The sequence below is a fragment of the Rhodnius prolixus genome, unplaced genomic scaffold, assembly GCF_049639745.1.
Source record: "Rhodnius prolixus isolate KJV_2025 unplaced genomic scaffold, Rpr scaffold_11, whole genome shotgun sequence".
NCBI classification, from domain to species: Eukaryota; Metazoa; Arthropoda; class Insecta; order Hemiptera; family Reduviidae; genus Rhodnius; species Rhodnius prolixus.
The window spans coordinates 14,809,474-14,830,742 of NW_027411625.1; the positions used below are offsets into that span (position 1 = coordinate 14,809,474).

The 21,269-nt window shown below is 34.3% G+C and overlaps 1 protein-coding gene across 1 annotated transcript in view; it reads left to right on the forward strand.

Annotated features, from left to right (window-relative positions):
• The first annotated feature begins 3,086 nt into the window (after positions 1-3,086).
• The window catches only part of LOC141459138 (retina and anterior neural fold homeobox protein 2-like), a 64,720-nt gene continuing 46,537 nt past the window's right edge, over positions 3,087-21,269 (forward strand). The window contains exon 1 of the mRNA XM_074137785.1: positions 3,087-3,428. Within this exon, the coding sequence (XP_073993886.1) occupies positions 3,263-3,428 (166 nt within the window). The 5' untranslated portion in view covers positions 3,087-3,262. The remainder of the gene's footprint in view (positions 3,429-21,269) is intronic.

The following is a 21,269-nucleotide window of genomic DNA, read 5'->3' on the forward strand; positions in this document are numbered from 1 at the left end:
CTCGGGTTTCGAAGATCCTGTAAGTACAATCTTTCTTTGTTAAATTCTTCAACTTATGGCGCGTGAACATCCTGAGGTCATTGACAACCGGAGCCTTTTCCAGTGAACTTCCTTAACAAACAACACTCTCCAACATCGGACAGTCAGCTGCAAGAGGCTCCTGTCCAGCATCACAGGAGAAAGAAGGAAATAAGATTCCTTATTAATGTCATGGGAATAGATCTCCATGGGACAAATTAGACATTATAACCAAAAATAAAGCTGTATTATGTATTATATATTTTACATACATAACAAAATTAAAAACTGAATCAAAGCACGACATGGAAATTTAAAACAAATAGAAATACTTTTCAATTTAAGAATCTATAACTGTAAATTTAAGAGTGCTGTAAATAAACTACTCATACTATTTCTTTTGAAAAGGAGCAAAAATTTGGAAATCCTTATTTTCAATGGGAGAGAATTCTTGTGATCTTACTGGCGATAATAAAAGCCCTTTGATAGGAGGTTGTACGAGTATTGTATTTCATTTAGTAAAGTCAGATCTTACCAGTCCCGTTTTACCTTCAGTAAACTAGTGAGTTAGCAGGTGACTTGCCGTAGAGAGTAGAACATTACGCCCAAAAAATACTTTTTCCTCTTCTTCAATTAAAATGGTGGTAGAAGATGAGATGTAATACGGACATCTATCCTGATTTTAATAATAAATCTGGAATAGGAATTCAGGGCTGTTGGAAGTTAATTATTTTATTCAACTATTAATTTTAGACCAAACAGCCACAGTTATAAATATTGTTTAAGATAAACATTTCATGAATGAATGGATTCAGGTTAGGCATTTATTAGGGTTTAAGATTTACCTAGCTAGGAAATATGGGATATTTATTTCCTAAAATACAGCAGTGACCTTCCCCCACTGTATCAATTCATCTTACAGAGAAACTCTGAGCAGGAAATTGCATTACATTAATTAGGAAGGCTGCCTTAAAGCAAACAAAATATCTTCAAATCCATTTTAATATAAATCTGCAAAAGGTCCTTCCGGTAAGAGATTTAGGTTGATAACTTCCTGTCACTCTAATAAAAAACTAAATTAGAATTTGAAACAAACGAACCAAAAGTTGGAACTTATCGATTTGGAGTCAACGTACATTTTTTCTCTCACATACACACGTAATTGTCTAAAACATACTTGTTTTTATTAAAGCACAGGGGATTATTATTTACAAAAGGCTGTCCTGATAGGCCCTTCTGCAGTATCTAGTCTCTTACAATCGCCTCAAATACTAATGGAATGGATGTGAAATACGACCAATCAAAACTAAGCTATTAGATTCGATATGGCTAATCCTAAAGAACTTGAATTAAGTAAACCTTTGCAATAAATTCCAAATATTTGTCTTTTGTATTTCTATTTTCCAAATCAATGAATTACATCAGCTTGATTTGCATGTTCGTTAAGTGATAAGGTACTAAAAATATTATTTCATGAATGGACTAATACTTGACTTTCTCTTATCACTAGTAGGAGGAAGCATCACAATAGCTCTGTTTGAGTATTCAGCGGAAATATCACTTTCAGGTTCCTGAGTAACAAAAGATTTTTAGAAAGTGGTGTTTGTATGCCCGCAACCACGGCGCTCTAAGCATATCTTAGTTCAGCGCCTGTTCCAAAAAAAAAAATAAAAAGATAATAATAATATAATTTTTGTTTGTCATTTTTTCGAAAAATGATAATTTTTCCCAAACTTGAGCACATTTAGAGTAATAGCTTTTATTTGAATCATTTTCTAGAAAAATTTGCTCTAGGGCAGTTTTTTGGGAAGGTTGGGAATTGACATTTCAGTGCTTTTTTTTTTTTTTTTTTTTTTTTAAAAATACAAGTTGTATTAATTTTTCCTTTCGAAATTTGGAGTTAAAACTTTTCACAATTCAGTGCCCTGCCGGCCTCCGGACAATGTTCTCTTGTGTCGACAACAATATCCATCATGGGACAGTTAGCTGTAAGATTTTCAAATTATTATAAGTAATAAGCTAGTAAGTCAAAAAATATTTTTCGATTTTTAACAGAAAATAACCAAAACAAAAGCGATCAACCGTAAACTTGTAAAATATAAGAATTAAAAACGTCAAGTAAGGTTATAAAAGCTATTGCAATAGTGGAAGTGCAACAATTAGCATAATAGACAAATTGAAGTTACACTTACGTATAAGTAGAATTCGATTTAAGCGTACGAAGAATTTGATTAAGAATCAGATTAGAATAATAAAGTATTTGCTTCAATTGGATTTGAGTACAATATAACTAGAATTATATTTAAGCTGCAACCACATGCATTTATTGGATGTGTACTGCATTATTGAGGTTGCAGAATTTGTTTACCATTATTAGTATGACACATCAGTCTTTTCAACGTTGTTCTTATTATACTTAATTCAGTTGGCACTGTTGTTTGTACATTTGTAAAAAAAAAAAAAACAGATCTTTTTATCTTTATTTGTTTTGTAGCTTGATGGAGAACTAAATGTAGTTCCTGAAGTGAATTATTAACTTGTGCTTAAGAACTCTCGAACAATAATTGATATCTGATTATTCCGGAAACAGTAGCGACAAAATATGTGATTTTTACAAATAGATTTCTGAGTTAGAAAAAATTATAAATCTTCCCTAAACTTAAGGAACTGGCCGCAAACATAAAAATTTTGCAAATTATAATTGTGATGTTTGGAGGAAAAATGTGCACGTTTTCAGACACAATATTTCTTTCTAATCCTTTGCACTATTAGACTGCGAATTTGAGGAGGCCTGAAGCAGCATCTGAAGGGGAAAGAAAGGTCGCAGCTCTAACAAAACGTTAAACGCTCAACAGTACCACTGTTTGGTTCGGGGGCGAATGTTATACCTACATTCAGGTCGATGAGCTATGGCGACTACTGAATCCTGATTGGCCCTCCACAATAGCTGACGTCATCCGCAGACCCTCCCAATTTCTATTTAACTGAACAGAAGTGGGGGCGGCAGGAGGATTTTAAAATCTATGGTGAGGGTGCGCAAAGATTTCGGCCGGGAGGTTTAGTTATAAAGCTACCCCCAGTTATTGCTTCGGAACACATGAGGTGCGATAGCAAAATAAGTCTTAAGTTAAAAATAATAATAACAATAGTAAAGAATAATAATATTTTAATTTATAATAATTTATTAAATATCGCTAAAGTAAAGAAACTTTGTAGGAGTTATTAAACATTAAAAAAACAAGTGATGGACAGTGATTCTGAAGAAGAACAAAACGGGTGTCAAGGTGGACGAGCCGCGATGCATCTTCTGCAACACCACATGCAACAACGAGTCGTAAAAGCACCGCCGAAGCACCATACCATCGATGCCATCCTTGGACTCTCACATCATCATGCAAGAAATGAACACGGTCAGTCCTTAGAAAATATCTTATTTCTTGTAATATAGTAAGGTTCTATTCAATACTACTTTTTGAAAGAAACGTGAAGTTATAAATCGTTTCAACCGAAAGAAGTTTGTGTAAAAATTCGTTAGAACTTAAGTTCCGGCCAACTTGGCATTGTGCAAAAGTCTGAAACTTTGGCGATCTATTCAAATATTTGATGGCATTATTCAGGGTTAGAAGCGTACATTGAACTGAGATGTTTTTTTTTAGAGGAGGTCATGATTTCGCCCTCTCCCATTAAATACACTAAACTTTCTTTCTTCTTCGTTTTCATCAAAATCTTGCTACAAAGTCCACTGGAATCATGGGATAATAATAATAGATGTTGAACTTACTGAAATTCTCAAATTTTTGAGGTAGAGCGGGAAAATGTACAAAAACAGGTATTGATATAAAGAACAAATATAATCACTAGAGCAAGGGATAGTAAATAGTGAAGTTAATTATGTTAAACAATTGAGGAAACACAAGTTTCTTTTGTAAACAAACTCAATTTCTCTTTGAAATAAAAATAAACAGTTTAGTTTATAAAAAAATATATTTATATCCATGGCAACCGTGAAATAATTAGATTCTCTCATTTTAAGCAATGATTCTGGGGAATATTTTGTACTTCATCCGTGTGCAATTACTCTTATGATGTCCAAGTTACTGTTTACTCATGTTGCCATTTTCTATGGAGTCTTTTAGCAATTCGACCCTTAACACGAGCATGACTGTTTTATTCGTACGAAAGCATTCAGTAACAGTAGCTTTAAAGTCGTCTTATTCTAAACATAAGTTCATGTGCTTACTCCTCAAGCTCGAACTGAAGACATTCTCAGTTGGGCCAACCATTGGAAAGATAAAGAAGAAAACCTTCCGCCCCATATTCTAGAAATACAAGAATTGGTATTCCATGGTACTGATTTGACAGCTCTGAACAAACCGAGAACTATAGTTCAAACAGTGGAAGATTTAAACAAAAAAGTTGGCTGTACAAGATGTGAAAAAAGAGACCCAAAAATTACTGGCAAAATAAAATCTTAAGCTGTTTAAACAAATCCTTGAATCCGGCAAAATGATTCCCTCAGTGAACTGTAGATTTCTTTTTTCATGCTTGTGCCAAAGTACTTTTTGTAAAATTGTAATAGTTAACTACTTTTCGGACCAAGAAGTGGAAAGTACGTAGTAATGTAATTAGATCATACTTATAATTAAATTAATAGCGTTAGCTCTGTTTTTATAAAACGAAAATATCTAAAACTAGATTCAAATAAGATCTGGATTAGGATTGCCTTGCATCACATTTACTGTCGCGTTGTCTTTATTCGAGAATCAATTGTCCTACGAAACGGATTGGGCCCAGTGTTTCTGGCAATTGGCGCTGAAACTTTTTCTAAAAAGCACTTTTTGAGGCTCTTAGTGTACTTTCGTTGTAAACTCAATTTAGAGAATCGACACAAACTTGTTAAAAACAAATTCATTGCAGTTAATTTGATTAAGTTTGAATAATGCTCTTTTCTAAATGAGCTTGGATTTCAAAATTATTAAGATGTTTAAAATAATCTTACCGACACTTTTGTGGAAACTTCTCAGCTTCGCCCCTCCCAAACACTTACACTATATATAGAGAGTACGCTGCTTAAAATTATCGTCACAAGCAGCATGTCGTTTAATTTGGATGTTTGCTGCGAAACTGTAACGAAGAAACTATAATGGCTACTTGTGCCGATTCCAAGGAATCATTGCTTTGCTTACGATATATAATTTCAATACGCTTCTCAGCTTTGTGTTGCTAAAGAAATCTCCGATTATAAAACTAAGGGCATTAGATAAAATTATAATAATTGTATTGGAACATTCAGATGTCAGCATAAACTTATTGAAAATGTGGATTATTGAAAATTCTGCATAATATTGCGGTTTTTGAGGCATGCAAGTTTTTTTTATATTCCTGACATGTTTCGGGTTTTCATCCATCAATAGAGGTTGATCCAGTTTATTTTGACTCGTAGTCTTGCTGCCACCAAATCAGTAAATATGTGCTGTAGAAACCAAGTTGAAGTCAAGTTCTCTTCACTAAACTGATGTCGGATAAACTCAGCGGTAAAAATAATTCTTTTATTGCAGACATATTTTTCATCCGAAAGAAGAAAGTTTTTTTATTTTCTTTGAACCATCTCGGCTGTCGCTCAAGCAGACATTTTGAAAAAATTTGCTAACCGTCTGACTCTCAACGAAGGTAGAGTTATTTTACGCAGAATCAAGTGTTAATTGTTGAATACAAAGACATTTCGTTAACTGATTGTAGAGTGATCTTTGTTAATATCCCTTCTACGTTACGTTCTAACTTATTGTCAATATTATTACGAAAATAATATTGATTTGTTTTCTTGATAGTTTAAGGCACGTCTACATCTAAGGTTTTTTTTATCGCATTGTCGGTTCAGTACCGCGTTCTCTCTTAGAAGAGAATATCTTAGGACTCGCAGCTTCACTTCAGTATCATTGGCAGTATCAGCGCATCCTGACAATAATATTAGTGCGTAGTTACTCTTACTGTCCGTAATTCGCTCCCCTCTTAAACGGACCTTCTAGATCCGCCACTGTTTCAGTTAAGGCGAATTTCTGGACCATCATTGATAAGACATTTTTGACTGATAACTATTTAAATGACGCGTTCTTAAGCTGGGGACCTTGAGTAATTGGACACACTTATTTAGAGAGATTAAAAACTGCCACAGAGTTCTGATTGTAAATTGGTGTTTAAGTGATCTTGTAAATAGACAGTGCCGTATTGAGTCCGGTCTAATTGAGGCTATTCCGGCACAAATAAATTCGCCATATTGTACGTACCAACGACTGCACAAAAAAAAAAGTACACAAAGTTCAGCTTTAATTGGTCGCTTTGTTTGCTTGCCGTCCAATCGCACGTTGATCTTTAGGCTTGCCACTGTTTATTGATATTTGATTTAATGGATTACATCTTTTTCATTTAATTTTCTCGGTATTAGTTCTTTGATGACCTCTAATCTTTAGTAGTGTAGCACTCTTTTGCATCATGATCTTATCCGAACGCGTCATCGCAAATTTTATTTCCTTCTCGCGCATCATCACAATCCTTTATTCCACTTACTTTTCTCATCATCCAGTCCTCACTGATCACTAAGGCAACATTGGCCTCGCCATCTTTTATAATGTGGATATAGTAAAATCGTAAGAGTTTGGTTAGCGTTCACTGAAATGGTGTGGAGTTCTCCACATCATATTCAAATATTTAAAAGGTTGCAGACTTATGATTAAAAATTGTAGTTAGTAACATTGGTTTTAACTTGTATGTTTTAAAATCTGGTTTGTTTGGGGTAGATCTTGAAAAGTCGTCTTTTTCTATAAGCTGTATTTGGATGTGCAGTCTCATCAGTGGTTCATTTGTGCCACAATTTCCATTAGCGTGCTCGCTGCTTGCAAAAGCAGTCGCTTTATTTGAAACATTTCTTTCCCGTAACATTGTTTTTAGAGGAGTTTTGGTATAACTTAAAAGATGCGAAGTAGCCACACATTTAGTTACTTGAAGTATAAGTTCTGTCAGGTAAATAAATCTGTTTCTTAGATTACTAATATTCAATAAAGTTCACTAATTAGATTTATAAATTATTGCTTTATAAGAAAGTCATGTAGATGTTCACATAAGATTTTTCTATTTCCTTTCTCGTGTAAAGTTGGGATGTTGAGCATTGCCCTTACCTAAATAGAAGTACAGATTAATAAAATAAAAATAAATTTCTAGATAGATACACACTCTAGAATAGTGGATGAGTTGTGTAATTTGACACTATCTCAGGAAGCAAAGATAATGACGAGTCTGAGTCTTTGATCCTTTGATAAAATTCATTGTTTAAATTCACATTCTAAACTGAATATCTTATTCTGGTTCATCCAATAGTTGATGAAGATTCAGTTATAAGTGGAAATAATTCAGCCAACTCTACTGAGTGAATAATCTAGTGTGAACACTCACCAAGACTTTCGGAAACTCGGAATACTGCCTCTCCCTTCTCCACGGCCTTTTGAGATTTCTCTTACGATATCTATTAACATATCTCCCGCAGCGTCGTTAATAAAAGAACTTATTTTTCTCCCCACCAATATTTAAGAAAATTTTATTTAAAAATGGCTTCCAGTAGAGGGAAAATGGCGGTTCTGGCGCACCTAAATTGCGCCAGATCCAAACACCTCCAAATCTGACCGGGTAATCATCGAGTTCAACGAAGCTATAAACCATAACCATCAGCACCATTCTACCCCCACCTATCATCGAATTTGACGATGCTGAAATCCGCACCATCACAAAAAAAAGAGGAATCGTTTTAAAAGATCTAAAGATTTCAAAGATTTAAATCGGTATAGATATACTCAGATCTCAGAACTGTTAAATAATAATATTGTTCAGAATAATGTTTGAAATAAATAGGTTTATGACAGAGAAATTTAAAATAAACAACAGACTAAAGGGTTTTTTTAAGCGTATGCTTACTTTTTTCGAAAAATGAGTTTAAAAAAGCACTCACACAAAACAAATAGGGTGAAAGGAGCTTAAGGAAAAATTCGAGTTTCGTTTAGAATATCTTCCGTTATTTTGGCTCCAGATGATGGTTGGTACAATTGAGCCGCTCCATTAGATTGTATTATGTATTCAGTAAATTCGATTTTTATGTCAACCAAAAATTATTACTTTTTAAAAGTATTTCAATAGCACGGTTATTGACATACCAAATAATCGGTGGTACCAGTGTTTGACATGGGGTGGGACCAGTGATTGACAAGTATATTCCTGAAACGACCTAAAAAACTCAAAATACCTAAATCACTATTCCACTTAGATTTTTAACAAACAAAAAGTCTTGTTCATAATTAATAACAATCGGTTTTTAAATTGGCCTACCTAAATAATGTAATATTTTTCAACATTACGCTTTTTCATGCAGTTATTGACGATCAACCCTTATACAACTACCCTACAGGAGAGTTTTAATTTCGTTCAAACCTTCTAGGGCATCTGCGTCATTCAATTATCGAGAAACTTCATTATACAAAACGTTAAAACTAGTATTGGTTACTTTGGATCAAGAAACAGTTCGCTTATCCTTCTTGCAATAATAGGATGACGGTTCCGGAATGCTTTCTACCAAGATTTACCTGGTAGGTTATTATTGAAAGGGATCGGTATATCTAGCTTTTTAATAAGCTGCCACAAACTCATCAGTAGATGACTTTTAGTGATGGGAAACCCAGCTCTGGCTACGGACGTGATCCACAAAACTAAAAAAAATCCTCTTCGGCAGAAGAGAGTATTGTACATGGCTCCAATCGTCTGCTGACTGTAGATTTACCTTTCACATTGTACAGTAGGGTAACTCGAGCGACTGGGAGCTTTTTTGCAGCTTTAATAATTGATGTTCCTTAACCTACAACTACCTCCCGCAGCTAACAACACATTATTGGCATGAAATTTTGTTGACTTATATACTACACTTTACTGAGTTAAGTTATATGCTGTAGTTTTCTTGGATACAGATCCATTAGTTGAGAAGATATTGAGAGTTGAAATTTTTTTGGGTCATGGTTTTGCTGTGAAATGAGGCCCTTATAACTCCCACAGTAAACAACAAATTATTCGTATGAAATTTTGTGCTCTTACACACTCTATTTTACTGAGTAGTATGCTATAGTTTTGAGAGTACAGATTCATTATTTGAGAAGATATTGAGAGTTGAAATTTTTTTGGGTCATGGTTTTGCTGTGAAATTGAGCCCCTATAATTCCCACAGTAAACAACCGATTATTCGTATGAAATTTTGTGCTCTTACACACTCTATTTTACTGAGTAGTATGCTATAGTTTTGTGAGTACAGATTCATTATTTGAGAAGATATTGGGAGTTGAAATTTTTTTGGGTCATGGTTTTGCTGTGAAAATGGGCGCGTATAATTCCCACAGAAAAACAATATATTATTCGTATGAAATTTTGTACTCTTACACACTCTGTTTTACTGAGAAATATACTTTAGTTTTCTTGAGTACAGATCCATTAGTTGAGAAGATAATAAGAGTTGAAATTTTTTTGGGTCAAGATTTTGCTGTGAAATTGGGCCCTTATAATTCCCACAGTAAACAACAGATTATTCGTATGAAATTTTGTGCTCTTACACACTCTATTTTGCTGAGTAGTATGCTATAGTTTTGAGAGTACAGATTCATTATTTGAGAAGATATTGAGAGTTGAAATTTTTTTGGGTCATGGTTTTGCTGTGAAATTGAGCCCTTATAATTCCCATAGTAAACAACCGATTATTCGTATGAAATTTTGTGCTCTTACACACTCTATTTTACTGAGTAGTATGCTATAGTTTTGTGAGTACAGATTCATTATTTGAGAAGATATTGGGAGTTGAAATTTTTTTGGGTCATGGTTTTGCTGTGAAAATGGGCCCGTATAATTCCCACAGAAAAACAATATATTATTCGTATGAAATTTTGTGCTCTTACACACTCTATTTTACTGAGTAGTATGCTATAGTTATGTGAGTACAGATTCATTATTTGAGAAGATATTATGAGTTGAATTTTTTTTGGGTCATGGTTTTGCTGTGAATTGGGGCCCTTATAATTCCCACAGAAACAATAGATTATTCGCATGAAATTTTGTGGTCTTACACACTTTGTTGTACGAAATTAAAATTCATCGGTAGGATAGTTGGATAAGGTTTGATCGTCAATAAGTGCATGAAAAAGCGTAATGTTTAAAAATATTACATTATTTAGGTAGGATAATTTAATAACCGATGGTTACTAATTTTGTTGTTAAAAACCTAACTGGAACAATGATTTAGGTATTTTGAATTTTTTAGGTCGTTTCAGGAATATACATGTCAATCACTTGTCAATTTATCTTCTCAACTAATGGATCTGTAATTAAGAAAACTATAGCAAACTACTCAGTAAAACAGAGTGTGTAAGAGCACAAAATATCAAACGAATAATCGGTTGTTTACTGTGAAGTTATAAGGGCCGCATTTAACAGCAAAACCATGACCCAAAAAAATTTCAACTGTCAATATCTTCTCAAGTAATGGATCTGTACTCAAGAAAACTATAGCATACTAATCAGTAAAACAGAGTGTGTAAGAGCACAAAATTTCATACGAATAATCTGTTGTTTACTGTGGGAGTTATAAGGGCCGCATTTCACAGCAAAACCATGACCCAAAAAAATTTCAACTCTTAATATCTTCTCAACTAATGGATCTGTACTCAAGAAAACTATAGCATACTACTCAGTAAAACAGAGTGTGTAGGAGCACAAAATTTCATACGAATAATCTTTTGTTTACTGTGGGAGTTATAAGGGCCGCATTTCACAGCAAAACCATGACCCAAAAAAATTTCAACTCTCAATATCTTTTCAACTAATGGATCTGTACTCCAGAAAACTATAGCATACTACTCAGTAAAACAGAGTGTGTAAGAGCACAAAATTTCATACGAATAATCTGTTGTTTACTGTGTTAGTTATAAAGGCCGCATTTCACAGCAAAACCATGGCAAAAAAAAATTTCAACTCTCAATATCTTCTCATCTAAGGGATCTGTACTCCAGAAAACTATAGCATACTACTCAGTAAAACAGTGTGTAAGAGCACACAATTTCATACGAATAATCTGTTGTTTACTGTGGGAGTTATAAGGGCCGCATTTCACAGCAAAACCATGACCCAAAAAAATTTCAACTCTCAATATCTTTTCAACTAATGGATCTGTACTCCAGAAAACTATAGCATACTACTCAGTAAAACAGAGTGTGTAAGAGCACAAAATTTCATACGAATAATCTTTTGTTTACTGTGGGAGTTATAAGGGCCGCTTTTCACAGCAATACCATGACCAAAAAAAATTTCAACTGTCAATATCTTCTCAACTGATGGATCTGTACTCAAGAAAACTATAGCATACAATTCAGTAAAACAGAGTGTGTAAGAGCACAAAATTTCATGCGAATAATCTTTTGTTTACTGTGGGAGTTATAAGGGCCGCATTTCACAGCAAAACCATGACCCAAAAAAATTTCAACTCTTAATATCTTCTCAACTAATGGATCTGTACTCAAGAAAACTATAGCATACTACTCAGTAAAACCGAGTGTGTAAGAGCACACAATTTCATACGAATAATCTGTTGTTTACTGTGGGAGTTATAAGGGCCGCATTTCACAGCAAAACCATGACCCAAAAAAATTTCAACTCTCAATATCTTCTCAACTAATGGATCTGTACTCCAGAAAACTATAGCATACTCCTCAGTAAAACAGTGTATAAGAGCACACAATTTCATACGAATAATCTGTTGTTTACTGTGGGAGTTATAAGGGCCCCATTTCACAGCGAAACCATGACCCAAAAAAATATCAACTCTCAATATCTTCTCAACTAATGGATCTGTACTCAAGAAAACTATAGCATACTACTCAGTAAAACAGAGTGTGTAAGAGCACAAAATTTCATACGAATAATCGGTTGTTTACTTTAGGAGTTATAAGGGCCCCATTTCACTGCGAAACCATGACCAAAAAAAATTTCAACTCTCAATATCTTCTCTACTAATGGATCTGTACTCAAGAAAACTATAGCATACTACTCAGTAAAACAGTGTGTAAGAGCACACAATTTCATACGAATAATCTGTTGTTTACTGTGGGAGTTATAAGGGCCGCATTTCACAGCAAAACCATGACCCAAAAAAATTTCAACTCTCAATATCTTTTCAACTAATGGATCTGTACTCCAGAAAACTATAGCATACTACTCAGTAAAACAGAGTGTGTAAGAGCACAAAATTTCATACGAATAATCTTTTGTTTACTGTGGGAGTTATAAGGGCCGCTTTTCACAGCAATACCATGACCAAAAAAAATTTCAACTGTCAATATCTTCTCAACTGATGGATCTGTACTCAAGAAAACTATAGCATACAATTCAGTAAAACAGAGTGTGTAAGAGCACAAAATTTCATGCGAATAATCTTTTGTTTACTGTGGGAGTTATAAGGGCCGCGTTTCACTGCGAAACCATGACCCAAAAAAATTTCAACTCTCAATATCTTCTCAATTAATGGATCTGTACTCAAGAAAACTATAGCATACTACTCAGTAAAACCGAGTGTGTAAGAGCACAAAATTTCTTACGAATAATCCGTTGTTTACTGTGGGAGTTATAAGGGCCGCATTTCAAACCAAACCCAAAAAAATTTCAACTGTCAATATCTTCTCAACTAATGGATCTGTACTCAAGAAAACTATAGCATACTACTCAGTAAAACAGAGTGTGTAAGAGCACAAAATTTCATACGATTAATCTGTTGTTTAGTGTGGGAGTTATAAGGGCCGCATTTCACAGCAAAACCATGACCCAAAAAAATTTCAACTCTTAATATCTTCTCAACTAATGGATCTGTACTCAAGAAAACTATAGCATACTACTCAGTAAAACCGAGTGTGTAAGAGCACACAATTTCATACGAATAATCTGTTGTTTACTGTGGGAGTTATAAGGGCCGCATTTCACAGCAAAACCATGACCCAAAAAAATTTCAACTCTCAATATCTTCTCAACTAATGGATCTGTACTCCAGAAAACTATAGCATACTCCTCAGTAAAACAGTGTATAAGAGCACACAATTTCATACGAATAATCTGTTGTTTACTGTGGGAGTTATAAGGGCCCCATTTCACAGCGAAACCATGACCCAAAAAAATATCAACTCTCAATATCTTCTCAACTAATGGATCTGTACTCAAGAAAACTATAGCATACTACTCAGTAAAACAGAGTGTGTAAGAGCACAAAATTTCATACGAATAATCGGTTGTTTACTTTAGGAGTTATAAGGGCCCCATTTCACTGCGAAACCATGACCAAAAAAAATTTCAACTCTCAATATCTTCTCTACTAATGGATCTGTACTCAAGAAAACTATAGCATACTACTCAGTAAAGCAGAGTGTGTAAGAGCACAAAATTTCATACGAATAATCTGTTGTTTACTGTGGGAGTTATAAGGGCCGCGTTTCACACCAAAACCATGACCCAAAAAAATTTCAACTGTCAATATCTTCTCAACTAATGGATCTGTACTCAAGAAAACTATAGCATACTACTCAGTAAAACAGAGTGTGTAAGAGCACAAAATTTCATACGAATAATCTGTTGTTTACTGTGGGAGTTATAAGGGCCGCATTTCACAGCAAAACCATGACCCAAAAAAATTTCAACTCTCAATATCTTCTCAACTAATCAATCCGTACTCAAGAAAACTATAGCATACTATTCAGTAAAACAGAGTGTGTAAGAGCACAAAATTTCATACGAATAATCTGTTGTTTACTGTGGGAGTTATAAGGGCCGCATTTCACAGCAAAACCATGACCCAAAAAAATTTCAACTCTTAATATCTTCTCAACTAATGGATCTGTGCTCTAGAACACTATAGCATACTACTCAGTAAAACAGAGTGTGTAAGAGCTCAAAATTTCATACGAATAATCTGTTGTTTACTGTGGGAGTTATAAGGGCCCCATTTCACAGCGAAACCATGACCCAAAAAAATTTCAACTCTCAATATCTTCTCAACTAATCAATCCGTACTCAAGAAAACTATAGCATACTACTCAGTAAAACAGAGTGTGTAAGAGCACAAAATTTCATACGAATAATCTGTTGTTTACTGTGGGAGTTATAAGGGCCGCATTTCACAGCAAAACCATGACTCAAAAAAATTTCAACTCTTAATATCTTCTCAACTAATGGATCTGTGCTCTAGAACACAATAGCATACTACTCAGTAAAACAGAGTGTGTAAGAGTACAAAATTTCATTCGAATAATGTGTTGTTTACTGTTGGAGTTATAAGGGCCGCTTTTCACAGTAAAGCCATGACCCAAAAAAATTTCAACTCTTAATATCTTCTCAACTAATGGATCTGTACTCAACAAAACTATAGTATACTTCTCAGTAAAACCGAGTGTGTAAGAGCACAAAATTTCATACGAATAATCTGTTGTTTACTGTAGGAGTTATAAGGGCCCCATTTCACAGCGAAACCATGACCCAAAAAAATTTCAACTCTCAATATCTTCTCAACTAATGGATCTGTACTCAAGAAAACTATAGCATACTACTCAGTAAAACTGAGTGTGTAAGAGCACAAAATTTCATACGAATAATCTGTTGTTTACTGTAGGAGTTATAAGGGCCCCATTTCACAGCGAAACCATGACCCAAGAAAATTTCAACTCTCAATATCTTCTCAACTAATGGATCTGTACTCAAGAAAACTATAGCATACTACTCAGTAAAACAGAGTGTGTAAGAGCACAAAATTTCATACGAATAATCTGTTGTTTACTGTGGGAGTTATAAGGGCCGCATTTCACAGCAGAACCATGACCCAAAAAAATTTCAACTCACAATATCTCCTCAACTAATGGATCTGTGCTCAAGAAAACTATAGCATACTACTCAGTAAAACAGATTGTGTAAGAGCACAAAATTTCATTCGAATAATCTGTTGTTTACTGTTGGAGTTATAAGGGCCCCATTTCACAGCGAAACCATGACCCTAAAAAATTTCAACTGTCAATATCTTCTCAACTAATGGATCTGTACTCAAGAAAACTGTAGCATACTACTCAGTAAAACAGAGTGTGTAAGAGCACAAAATTTCATACGAATAATCTGTTGTTTACTGTGGGAGTTATAAGGGCCGCATTTCACAGCAAAACCATGACCCAAAAAAATTTCAACACTCAATATCTTCTCAACTAATCAATCCGTACTCAAGAAAACTATAGCATACTACTCAGTAAAACAGAGTGTGTAAGAGCACAAAATTTCATACGAATAATCTGTTGTTTACTGTGGGAGTTATAAGGGCCGCATTTCACAGCAAAACCATGACCCAAAAAAATTTCAACTCTTAATATCTTCTCAACTAATGGATCTGTGCTCTAGAACACTATAGCATACTACTCAGTAAAACAGAGTGTGTATGAGTACAAAATTTCATTCGAATAATGTGTTGTTTACTGTTGGAGTTATAAGGGCCGCTTTTCACAGTAAAACCATGACCCAAAAAAATTTCAACTCTTAATATCTTCTCAACTAATGGATCTGTACACAACAAAACTATAGTATACTTCTCAGTAAAACCGAGTGTGTAAGAGCACAAAATTTCATACGAATAATCTGTTGTTTACTGTAGGAGTTATAAGGGCCCCATTTCACAGCGAAACCATGACCCAAAAAAATTTCAACTCTCAATATCTTCTCAACTAATGGATCTGTACTCAAGAAAACTATAGCATACTACTCAGTAAAACTGAGTGTGTAAGAGCACAAAATTTCATACGAATAATCTGTTGTTTACTGTAGGAGTTATAAGGGCCCCATTTCACAGCGAAACCATGACCCAAGAAAATTTCAACTCTCAATATCTTCTCAACTAATGGATCTGTACTCAAGAAAACTATAGCATACTACTCAGTAAAACAGAGTGTGTAAGAGCACAAAATTTCATACGAATAATCTGTTGTTTACTTTAGGAGTTATAAGGGCCCCATTTCACTGCGAAACCATGACCCAAAAAAATTTCAACCCTCAATATCTTCTCAACTAATGGATCTGTACTCAAGAAAACTATAGCATACTACTCAGTAAAACAGAGGGTGTAAGAGCACAAAATTTCATACGAATAATCTGTTGTTTAATTTAGGAGTTATAAGGGCCCCATTTCACTGCGAAACCATGACCCAAAAAAATTTCAACCCTCAATATCTTCTCAACTAATGGATCTGTACTCAAGAAAACTATAGCATACTACTCAGTAAAAAAGAGTGTGTAAGAGCTCAAAATTTCATACGAATAATCTGTTGTTTACTGTGGGAGTTATAAGGGCCGCATTTCACAGCAGAACCATGACCCAAAAAAATTTCAACTCACAATATCTTCTCAACGAATGGATCTGTACTCAAGAAAACTATAGCATACTACTCAGTAAAACAGAGTGTGTAAGAGCACAAAATTTCATTCGAATAATCTGTTGTTTACTGTGGGAGATATAAGGGCCGCTTTTCACAGTAAAACCATGACCCAAAAAAATTTCAACTCTTAATATCTTCTCAACTAATGGATCTGTACTCAACAAAACTATAGTATACTTCTCAGTAAAACCGAGTGTGTAAGAGCACAAAATTTCATACGAATAATCTGTTGTTTACTGTAGGAGTTATAAGGGCCCCATTTCACAGCGAAACCATGACCCAAAAAAATTTCAACTCTCAATATCTTCTCAACTAAAGGATCTGTACTCAAGAAAACTATAGCATACTACTCAGTAAAACAGAGTGTGTAAGAGCTCAAAATTTCATACGAATAATCTGTTGTTTACTGTGGGAGTTATAAGGGCCGCATTTCACAGCAGAACCATGACCCAAAAAAATTTCAACTCACAATATCTTCTCAACTAATGGATCTTTGCTCAAGAAAACTATAGCATACTACTCAGCAAAACAGAGTGTGTAAGAGCACAAAGTTTCATTCGAATAATCTGTTGTTTACTGTGGGAGATATAAGGGCTTCATTTCACAGAGAAACCATGACTCAAAAAAATTTCAGCTCTCAATATCTTCTCAACTAATGGATCCGTACTCAAGAAAACTATAGCATACTACTCAGTAAAACAGAGTGTGTAAGAGCACAAAATTTCATACGAATAATCTGTTGTTTACTGTGGGAGTTATAAGGGCCGCATTTCACAGCAAAACCATGACCCAAAAAAATTTCAACTCTTAATATCTTCTCAACTAATGGATCTGTGCTCTAGAACACTATAGCATACTACTCAGTAAAACAGAGTGTGTATGAGTACAAAATTTCATTCGAATAATGTGTTGTTTACTGTTGGAGTTATAAGGGCCGCTTTTCACAGTAAAACCATGACCCAAAAAAATTTCAACTCTTAATATCTTCTCAACTAATGGATCTGTACACAACAAAACTATAGTATACTTCTCAGTAAAACCGAGTGTGTAAGAGCACAAAATTTCATACGAATAATCTGTTGTTTACTGTAGGAGTTATAAGGGCCCCATTTCACAGCGAAACCATGACCCAAAAAAATTTCAACTCTCAATATCTTCTCAACTAATGGATCTGTACTCAAGAAAACTATAGCATACTACTCAGTAAAACTGAGTGTGTAAGAGCACAAAATTTCATACGAATAATCTGTTGTTTACTGTAGGAGTTATAAGGGCCCCATTTCACAGCGAAACCATGACCCAAGAAAATTTCAACTCTCAATATCTTCTCAACTAATGGATCTGTACTCAAGAAAACTATAGCATACTACTCAGTAAAACAGAGTGTGTAAGAGCACAAAATTTCATACGAATAATCTGTTGTTTACTTTAGGAGTTATAAGGGCCCCATTTCACTGCGAAACCATGACCCAAAAAAATTTCAACCCTCAATATCTTCTCAACTAATGGATCTGTACTCAAGAAAACTATAGCATACTACTCAGTAAAACAGAGGGTGTAAGAGCACAAAATTTCATACAAATAATCTGTTGTTTAATTTAGGAGTTATAAGGGCCCCATTTCACTGCGAAACCATGACCCAAAAAAATTTCAACCCTCAATATCTTCTCAACTAATGGATCTGTACTCAACAAAACTATAGTATACTTCTCAGTAAAACCGAGTGTGTAAGAGCACAAAATTTCATACGAATAATCTGTTGTTTACTGTAGGAGTTATAAGGGCCCCATTTCACAGCGAAACCATGACCCAAAAAAATTTCAACTCTCAATATCTTCTCAACTAAAGGATCTGTACTCAAGAAAACTATAGCATACTACTCAGTAAAACAGAGTGTGTAAGAGCTCAAAATTTCATACGAATAATCTGTTGTTTACTGTGGGAGTTATAAGGGCCGCATTTCACAGCAGAACCATGACCCAAAAAAATTTCAACTCACAATATCTTCTCAACTAATGGATCTTTGCTCAAGAAAACTATAGCATACTACTCAGCAAAACAGAGTGTGTAAGAGCACAAAGTTTCATTCGAATAATCTGTTGTTTACTGTGGGAGATATGAGGGCTTCATTTCACAGCGAAACCATGACTCAAAAAAATTTCAGCTCTCAATATCTTCTCAACTAATGGATCCGTACTCAAGAAAACTATAGCATACTACTCAGTAAAACAGAGTGTGTAAGAGCACAAAATTTCATACGAATAATCTGTTGTTTACTGTAGGAGTTATAAGGGCCCCATTTCACAGCGAAAACATGACCCAAAAAAAATTCAACTCTCAATATCTTCTCAACTAATGGATCTGTACTCAAGAAAACTATAGCATACTACTCAGTAAAACCGAGTGTGTAAGAGCACAAAATTTCATACGAATAATCTGTTGTTTACTTTAGGAGTTATAAGGGCCCCATTTCACTGCGAAACCATGACCCTAAAAAATTTCAACCCTCAATATCTTCTCAACTAATGGATCTGTACTCAAGAAAACTATAGCATACTACTCAGTAAAACAGAGTGTGTAAGAGCTCAAAATTTCATACGAATAATCTGTTGTTTACTGTGGGAGTTATAAGGGCCGCATTTCACAGCAGAACCATGACCAAAAAAAATTTCAACTCACAATATCTCCTCAACTAATGGATCTGTGCTCAAGAAAACTATAGCATACTACTCAGTAAAACAGATTGTGTAAGAGCACAAAATTTCATTCGAATAATCTGTTGTTTACTGTTGGAGTTATAAGGGCCCCATTTCACAGCGAAACCATGACCCAAAAAAATTTCAACTGTCAATATCTTCTCAACTAATGGATCTGTACTCAAGAAAACTGTAGCATACTACTCAGTAAAACAGAGTGTGTAAGAGCACAAAATTTCATACGAATAATCTGTTGTTTACTGTAGGAGTTATAAGGGCCGCATTTCACAGCAAAACCATGACCCAAAAAAATTTCAACTCTCAATATCTTCTCAACTAATCAATCCGTACTCAAGAAAACTATAGCATACTACTCAGTAAAACAGAGTGTGTAAGAGCACAAAATTTCATACGAATAATCTGTTGTTTACTGTGGGAGTTATAAGGGCCGCATTTCACAGCAAAACCATGACCCAAAAAAATTTCAACTCTCAATATCTTCTCAACTAAAGGATCTGTACTCAAGAAAACTATAGCATACTACTCAGTAAAACAGAGTGTGTAAGAGCTCAAAATTTCATACGAACAATCTGTTGTTTACTGTGGGAGTTAATAATAATATATAATAATAATAATAATAACAGTCTTTATTGTAATTTTGGTTACATATGATTGCCAATTTAAAAGTTTATTTAGTATCCAACAAGACTTACTCATGGTCAATGACCGTCTGAGGGGTTGTTGTATATTATTTTAGTAAATATAAAAAAACAAAAAACATAATTGTAATGGAAGTATGATAATGAAATAGAAAGAAAAATAAAAAACCTACTGAATAACCAAAGCAAAGTAAAATAAACAAATCTAATAAAATATAAACAAAATAATTATCTTAATAATTAAACTCTGAAACTAAAAAGAACCTGTACTTCCACGCATGAATACAATAATTTATAAGACCAGCCCAATCTTTTCCATTCAAATATGAAATAAATTCGGCATGGTCTAATGTTGTCTTATTTAAATATTTTATTCTAAATTCAGATAAAATTGGGCAGGAAGCTACAAAATGAAAGACATCTTCAACCTCATTTTTGTTACATAAAGAGCATAATGCTACCGGCTGATTAAACATATACTTATTCAAATACAGCAGCTCACCCCGCACTTTTATTAGCCAACCAATATGGTTAGCCGGCAGATTGCCGTAAACAAATTTATTGCCTGGCTGTAGCTGTTTGAATAAAGTATATCTGCTGCTGTTCAATGCTTTTACCTTAAACTCTTCAGCTGTTATTGCTCTTAATTTTCCTATAATATCTGAGGTGGATACATCGCCATTCAGAAGATCTTCTATTGCAACATTACATTTAGTACACAATACCTGCCACTCTTTGTACCAGAATATTTTCTTTTTTATAATTTCTCTGGTTAGCATATAAGGATATCTAGAATGTGGTAATTTGAGACATTTTTTTACGTAATTCAAATGTAATTTGAAAGTATGCAGAAATATTAAATTCAGATTTGTTTCCAAATAAATGTTAAAGTCAGGAGTATGTCTGGGTAATCCGAAACACTTCTTTACAAAAAATCTTAGAAGAATCTCTACATGGTCATATACACGGAAACCCCACACCTGTGCGCTATAACACAAGATTGCACGCGAAATTGCCTTGAAAACACTCAACTTAGACCCAAAAGGTATTTTTTTATGCGCTATTAATTTATTAAAAGTATTCAAAGCAAATTTCGCGCACTCCACTTTCTCTTTAAAATGCTGTTCTAAAGACAGTTTCGATGACAGCGTGACACCCAAATATTTGTAGGTATTAAGGACTTCGATTGCTTCATTTTTATAGTACCACTTTTCTCTTCTAGCTATCCTACCCCCATTTCTGAACACTATAATTTTGGATTTTTTTAAATTAACAACCAAGTTCCATAAATCGCAGTAATCAGATAGGGAGTATATCATTTTATGAAGAGAATACCTACTCGAGGCCAGTAACACCAAGTCATCTGCATATCCCAAAAC